General features: G+C 45.8%; 1 protein-coding gene across 1 annotated transcript in view; it reads right to left on the reverse strand.

Moving 5' to 3' along the window:
- The window catches only part of LOC311248634 (alpha-(1,6)-fucosyltransferase-like), a gene marked incomplete at its 5' end in the record, with an annotated part of 21,336 nt that extends 13,736 nt beyond the window's left edge, over positions 1–7,600 (reverse strand). The window contains one exon of the mRNA XM_084339489.1: positions 7,566–7,600. Within this exon, the coding sequence (XP_084195615.1) occupies positions 7,566–7,600 (35 nt within the window). The remainder of the gene's footprint in view (positions 1–7,565) is intronic.
- Between the last annotated feature and the right edge of the window lie 714 nt (positions 7,601–8,314).

An 8,314-nucleotide genomic window follows, 5' to 3' on the forward strand; every position in this document is an offset into this window, starting at 1 on the left:
TCACTTCCTACTATACTGTGAAAAATACAAGGATTTAAGAGAAGTTTTCTTTTATAAAATAAATAAAATTGATCCACAGTTTATCCATCTCCCTGATAATCAAAAGCTGTTATATATATGTGGGGAGAAAAGTCAGTGTACAGTATTAGCTGCAAAATATGTAGATGGTTGTCATACAATAAGAGAACAAGCCCTGTAAATACATGTATCTGGGTGGCTACATCTGTAAAATGACTACCCGATGGAATGTTTATTTTGTAATTTAATATGTTTCTGTTGATTGTTTTACTTATTGCTAATATTATGGTATGTTTTATTGCTTAATAATATATATGTTATTGTTTGTATGTTGGACTTGCTTTGGCAATAAGTATGTTGATATTTCATGCCAATAAAGCCTATTTGAATTGAATTGAATTGAGAGAGAGAGAGAGAGAGAGAGAGAGAGAGAGAGAGAGAGAGAGAGAGAGAGAGAGAGGGGAAGAGAGAGAGAGGAAGAGAGAGAGCATGAGAGCTAGGGAGAGGAAGAGAGAGAGAGCATGAGAGCTAGGGAGAGAGGGATAGGGAGAGAGAGAGAGAGAGAGAGAGAGAGAGAGAGAGAGAGAGAGAGAGAGAGAGATAGAGAGAGAGAGAGAGCTAGGGAGAGGAAGAGAGAGAGAGAGAGAGAGAGAGAGAGAGAGAGCTAGGGAGAGGAAGAGAGAGAGAGAGAGCATGCAAGGTAGGGAGAGGAAAAGAGAGAGGGGGGCGAGAGAGAGAGCATGAGAGGTAGGGAGAGGAAACGAGATAAAGAGAGAGTGGAAAAGAGAGAGAGCATGAGAGCTAGAGAAGGAGAGAAAGAATGATAGAGCAATAAATATAAAGAGAGAGAGAGAAATATATATAAATATATATATAGAGAGAGATAGGGGGAATAGAGAACATAAGGGCTAGAGGAGGAGAGAATGACAGAGCAAGAAAGATAGAGGGAGAGAGGGAGAGAGAGAGAGATATAGAGACAGACAGAGAGAGAGAGAGAGAGAGAGAGAGAGAGAGAGAGAGAGAGAGAGAGAGAGAGAGAGAGAGAGGGCAGAGGAAGGAGTATGTTCTGGGTTTACCTTTCTTTAGACCTTGAAGCCCGGAGTAAACGCTTCAGAGAGAAGGCGAGCGGCACCAGCTACTGTACCTCCCGGATCCCAGACCTCTAAAAACCCACACGCGCTATCTCTCTCTCCTGCCCTTCACACTCACTAAATCCTCTCTCCCCTCCCCTCTCTCTCCCCTCTCCCTCACCTCTCCCTCACCCCGCTCATCACTCTCCTTCTCCGTCAGTGTGCCTTAGCTAAAAGGGGGCTGAGAGCCCGAGGGGCCTACACTACACTACACTACACCACACTGGCCCAACTCGCCGCGCAACGCTGGTCCCCAGATGCATGCCGGCTGAGCGGGGGAGGTACCGTCTCTGACTGACTGATGCCTCCCAGACACCAGACACCCTTTAGCCCCCGAGCGACGACTCAGACCCCCCAGCGGGCGAGACGCAGACCCCCAGCGCCGCCGACGCACTGACTGACTGACTGATTGATTGATTTTATTGCGGATTAGAGACATCATCATCCAGGGGATAAAAGCGTGATAAAATGCAAGCACTACAGTACCGTTTCCATCATGGTCCCTGGCATTAAAGAGACAGGACATAAAACAGTGACACTGTAAACGGGAAAAGGACAGTTCCCCCCCCACAGGTTCAGCCCACGATGAGCTACAATTAGACCAAGAGGGCTGTCCTCCTTACGCTCCTAAAGTGATAATTAAGACTTAAGAGATGTCTAGACTTTACTACACACACACGCCTCGAGTTGGAGGGCGAAACCCCGTGGCGGGGATACGGACCTAACGCCAGCCTTGTTGAGGCTCTGCGGGGCGCGTGATTACCTCCGGTCGATGGTCTCTAACTACACACACCCTCGAGACCTTTACACTCTGCATCTTCTAACTGCACACCCTCAAGACCCCTACACTCTGCATCTTCTAACTGCACACCCTCAAGACCCCTACGCTCTGCATCTTCTAACTACACACCCTCAAGACCCCTACGCTCTGCATCTTCTTCTGCACACCCTCAAGACACCTACGCTCTACATCTTCTAACTACACACATCTTCCATCTTCTAACTCCACAATGGTGGAACGAACTCACCGCCACAGTCAGGACAGCCGACGCACAGCCAACTTTCCGCCGTCGATTAAAAACACACTTCTTCAAACAATATCTGAAATGTCTTTAAATAATAATTATAATAAAATAAAATAACCTTCTCACTGTCTTTTTGCTACTATGTACCCTACTACTACGCTACTATACTATACTACTACTACTACTACTACTACTACTACTACTACTACCTATCATTACATTACATTTACATTTAGTCATTTAGGTGACGCCTTTATCCAAAGCGACTTACAAGTTCTGTACGACAAGTCATCAGGAAGGGCACAACGGTACCAATCCGATACCCATTGTTCAATTAATAAACTGTACGCCTCACTGTGTGGAAGAGACTGGGATCATTCTTTTGTGCACGGCAACATCAGGCTTGACTTAAAACAGTACTTTCCTTAGTGAAACAAAATGTAACAAATTAACACATAGATATAAATGTACTGAATTGTTATTTATTATTAAAATTAAATAAGCAAAAAAAAAAATTTCCCTGATACCCGATCTAGCTATTTTAATCATATCGGGGCCGATATCCGATATCAATATCAGATTGGTGCATCCCTACTACTGAGTGCTGACCCTCACTGCAGCTGCCAGAGATGTTCCCCTCCTGGTCGACACGTTCACAATCTGAACGTCCCTTTGGATAAAGGCTATAGTGTTGTCACGATACTGGAATTTCGAACTTCGATACGATACCTTGAAAAGTATCGCTATTCGATACCATTATCGATACCACAGGGAAAAAGGTTCAATCTTAAAATCTAAAAAAAATAATTATATTTTATTTTTTTTAAATACATTTAGCTTTTGTTGCTGGTTGATTCTCCTCAGCTTCTCTCTGGTACTATAAGATAAGATAAATATAACACTTTTAAAACCCTTTGTTTATCTTTAGATCAGACATTTAAAAATAACTGTTCATCTCACTTCAATCATTTTTATTGCAGAACATGGTATTTTCTCAAGCAGACAGATGTCAACACTGTAATCTGTGTTGCATGTACCTGACAAACTGAACTGTTATTACAGTCATATTCCGACTTAACTGAATGCACGTGTGTGTGTGTGTGTGTGTGTGTGGACTACTTTACTATTACAGGTATTGAAATTAACAATGCAACTTCCGTATACAAAAAATTTATAAAAATAATTTTTTTATGAATAATTAAATATCGATATTTCGGGAAATGAGTATTGAAACCGTTTTAAATATTCAGAATCGATATGTATCGATTTTCCGATATTTTTGACAACACTAATCGCACCGAAAGATCAAAAGTCCAATTAAATCGTGGGATTTGGGGGATCATTTACACACCCCTCCCCTGGTGCGTGCGCGTCGCGTGTCCGTAGGGTTTACACGGGCCGTTCCGCCGGCTGGCGCCCTGCTGTCTGCACTCCGGGCCGGGCCGGGACACAGGGGCCCCTGGCGAGGGGAATCCAATCAGCGCCCCAATCCTCCACCCAGATCCCTTGGAATCCTCTCAGCGTCCGCGCCCCCTCCCCTCCCCCGCAATCACTCAGACGCACAGCCTACATGCACACACACACACATAACACAGACATTTACTATATGCTACACACTATTCAAACAAATAGAGACACAGACATGCACTGTAATTAAACCCCCATCACCTTCGGTGAACCCGCACTCTCTCTGGCGACACACACGCGGGCATTCACTCACTCGCTGGCTCAAACGGAGGAACAAAGCCCCCCCCCCCCCCTAGGAAACAGCAGTGGCACCAGGGTCACCTAAGCAGCAGTGCCAGTCCGAGGAGGGAGGGGGATAAATGAGGGCCTTTCATCCCAGGCCTCAAACTCAATCCCCCGGCGGGCCCCGGGCTTGAACCCACACAGGCCCAGTATGGGGTCAGTCAGTCGGTCACCGGCTGCCCCCCCCCCCCCCCCGGCCGGCGCTGCGTGTGGATCGGGTAGCCGGGCTGGTTAATTTAAATGGGAGCCTTTCACTAAAGGCTCGGCCCGCTCTGGGTGCTCCGTGCGAGGCTGGAGAAGGAGGACCCCCGAGAGGCTGGATGTGCCGGGGCGGAAGAAAAAACAGAATACCGCGGGTCTACCTCTGAGAATAACATGGCTAAGCTCCCGTGCATCATGTCGCACGGCCTTTACCACTAACATGCGTGAAACGCAATAGGCCGCTCGGGGGCGATCGAGGGAACTATAAAAGAAGGAAGGGTCACGGCAGCCGGGGAACACCGGAGTGCTATATGCTCACGGCTCGGTGCCAGACTTTAATGGTGTCGATTCTAGTGAAGCCTATGGGAGATTGTAAATAATACAAAAGATACACAAGATATATGAGGGGAAATATACACAGACGGATACATCAAACGTTATGATTCGTTTTTTTTGACTCCAGCTTCCAGTCGGAATTCATAAAGTGGGTGCTGAGGTGATGGACGTAATAGGGCCGTAAATCAACACTTGACCGCATGCCTGTGTGGTCGCACAACTCTGCATCTCTCCACTGCCTTCTTCTTCACATCTGAAACCACGTATCTGCGGCTTGGTAAAAATCATGTTGCGAATTAGATTACATTAGATTAGATTAAAATGCATTGTCATCATAGTAGAGCACAAGTACAGTGCAACAAAAATATGTTCGTCCCACCAGAGTACAAATGTAGCAGTAAAGTCCAATAGTAAAGTGCAATAGTAATATACAATGTACAGGTGGATTAAACAGGGTATGAAATATATAAATGAGTACTACTGAGTATAGTGCTAATCATCAGATGTATGTACAGAGTTGTAGTATTAATATGTACAGTGATACAGGTATAAGGACACTACGGTAGTAAGTCGTACTGGCCAGCAGGGTAACTAGTGAGAGTAGGAAGGGATATGTAAAAAGGATTATATGCAGGTACAGACAAATGGGTTTGATTAGATTAGATTCAAATTGAACGCCTTGCTAGCTTCATATCACAGCTGTATATGTACCACTACGCTTTGCTCTCTTCATATCACAGCTGTATATGTACCGCTACACTTTGCTCTCTTCATATCACAGCTGTATATGTACCACTACGCTTTGCTCGCTTCATATCACAGCTGTATATGTACCACTACACTTTGCTAGCTACATATCACAGCTGTATATGTACCACTACACTCTGCTAGCTTCATATCACAGCTGTATATGTACCACTACTCTTTGCTCTCTTCATATCACAGCTGTATATGTACCACTACTCTTTGCTCTCTTCATATCACAGCTGTATATGTACCACTACTCTTTGCTCTCTTCATATCACAGCTGTATATATGTACCACTACACTCTGCTAGCTTCATATCACAGCTGTATATATGTACCACTACACTTTGCTCTCTTCATATCACAGCTGTATATGTACCACTACTCTTTGCTCTCTTCATATCACAGCTGTATATGTACCACTACACTTTGCTCTCTTCATATCACAGCTGTATATGTACCACTACACTTTGCTCTCTTCATATCACAGCTGTATATGTACCACTACTCTTTGCTAGCTACATATCACAGCTGTATATGTACCGCTACTCTTTGCTAGCTTCATATCACAGCTGTATATGTACCACTACTCTTTGCTAGCTACATATCACAGCTGTATATGTACCGTAGGGCTGGGCGATATGGCCTAAATATGATATCACGATATTGTCTGACCTTTCGGCGATACACGATACGCATCACGATGTTTTTCTTTTTTTCCCCAAACAATTCATTATGAGGCTTACCAAGACAGTATTTGAGTTTGCAAGCTAACATTAAAGACAAAATAAAATACCCATGCATTTAGCATTTTTATATTATATATTAGATTTAGATTATTGGATTATTAGATTATATATTGCATATATTTAGCAATGAGATATTATATGATTTAGATATGAAATATGATGAATTGAAAATGGGGGACCCTGATGTAAACAAGACGAAAGTCTTTCTCTGGTCTGCATCCTCCAGTCCACTGTTGACTGTTGTTGTATTGAGCTGTACTGTATTGTACCTATGCTGCAATCTGTTAATAACGTTTATATTCATTCAGTCGGCAAACAGAATCATTTTGATTGACAGTCGCGTCTGCCAATTACGTCACATCGCTTGCACCCGCCCTGCTGTTCTTAGCACCAATCGACTTCCGCCATTGGAGAGCTCAATGAAAACAACAATGGCAGCGGTAGCTCGCCGCGGCCGACCGTAGCTTTTAGCTCTGCAGAATGACTAAACGACTGGAGGCATAATGATTTTACTGCAACGCATGTTATAATAAAAGCCTTTCCATACATCTGTCTGATTGAAAACGTTATTAACAGACCGCAGAATGGGCACAACGGAGTCAGCACGGGCTGAGATATGAACGGCTAATGCTTGCTATATCTAGGTCGACCTCGGTCGTTGCTATGTAAATACGCTGATGTTATTGAAAGTGTAACTATATAACGTCAATGCCACAAAACGAATGCCTTTGTTATCATAAGTAGTAACTTTTGATGCAGTAGTGTGTGCACTGTGTGTGTAGGGCGGCGCTGTTCAAAAGTGTCAACGTGTGGACCAGATTGACGCAACACAAGCCTCTTGGGCAAAACATCACGATATCCACGATACGTTTAAAAAGTGTATCGTTAATGAACTGTACCCGATATTTATATAATATCGTCATATCGCCCAGCCCTAATGTACCGCTACTCTTTGCTAACTTCATATCACAGCTGTATATGTACCACTACACTTTGCTCTCTTCATATCACAGCTGTATATGTGTACCACTACTCTTTGCTCTCTTCATATCACAGCTGTATATGTACCACTACTCTTTGCTAGCTACATATCACAGCTGTATATGTACCGCTACTCTTTGCTAGCTTCATATCACAGCTGTATATGTACCACTACTCTTTGCTAGCTACATATCACAGCTGTATATGTACCACTACTCTTTGCTAGCTACATATCACAGCTGTATATGTACCGCTACTCTTTGCTAACTTCATATCACAGCTGTATATAGTACCAAAAAACGTACTCCCGGGTGACATTTGATTTGATTTGACTTACCCAGACGCATTTTATACGCCCCTAAACATCAAATCTGGGCCACTTATTTGTCAAAAGCTTTTACCCTCCAAGCTCTGGAAAATTTCAATGGAGAGTCTGTCTGTTATTTTCAGTCCCAAGTCGCATTCGATTCATCACGGCAGCGTCCAGTAAACAGACCCTCTCTCTGTTGACATTTTGAAGGCTCGGAGAGGGAAAGCGTTTGACAAATAAGTGACCTGGATTTTTATGTCCAGGGTCATCATCATATAAAGCACTTCTTTGAGTAAGTAAAACAAAATTACATGACGTACCGTCGCCTCCGGGGGCAGATCACAGCCGCACCCATTATGTCAGGTGATCTCACCGTCTCCTGATCTGTGAGGGAGTGTGTGTGTCTCATCTCATCTGGGACACAGTGGATTTGGGCCATTGTCGCTAAGATCATACTGGCCAGCATCTGGGTCATTGTTTGTTTTGTTTGTTTGTGTGTTTTTTGAATAGGGAGGGGGGGGGGCTGCCTGTCCCTCTGGCTGCACAGCTGTCCTAATTACCACCTCAGAGGCCCATCTGCCTCTGCCCCCCCCCCCCCCCCCCCCCTACACCCCCACGCTGGCCTGACCCTCCTCCCTACACCCCCACGCTGGCCTGACCCTCTCCCCTACACCCCCACGCTGGCCTGGCCCTCTCCCCTACACCCCCACGCTGGCCTGGCCCTCTCCCCTGGCCCTCTCCCCTACAATCCAACGCTGGCCTGGCCCTCTCCCCTGGCCCTCTCCCCTACACCCCCACGCTGGCCTGGCCCTCTCCCCTGGCCCTCTCCCCTACACCCCCACGCTGGCCTGGCCCTCTCCCCCCTGGCCCTCTCCCCTACACCCCCACGCTGGCCTGGCCCTCTCCCCCCTGGCCCTCTCCCCTACACCCCCACGCTGGCCTGGCCCTCTCCCCTGGCCCTCTCCCCTACACCCCCACGCTGGCCTGGCCCTCTCCCCTGGCCCTCTCCCCTACACCCCAACGCTGGCCTGGCCCTCTCCCCTGGCCCTCTCCCCTACACCCCCACGCT

The sequence above is a fragment of the Notolepis coatsorum genome (assembly GCF_963971535.1).
Source record: "Notolepis coatsorum genome assembly, contig: SCAFFOLD_202, whole genome shotgun sequence".
Lineage (NCBI taxonomy): Eukaryota > Metazoa > Chordata > Actinopteri > Aulopiformes > Paralepididae > Notolepis > Notolepis coatsorum.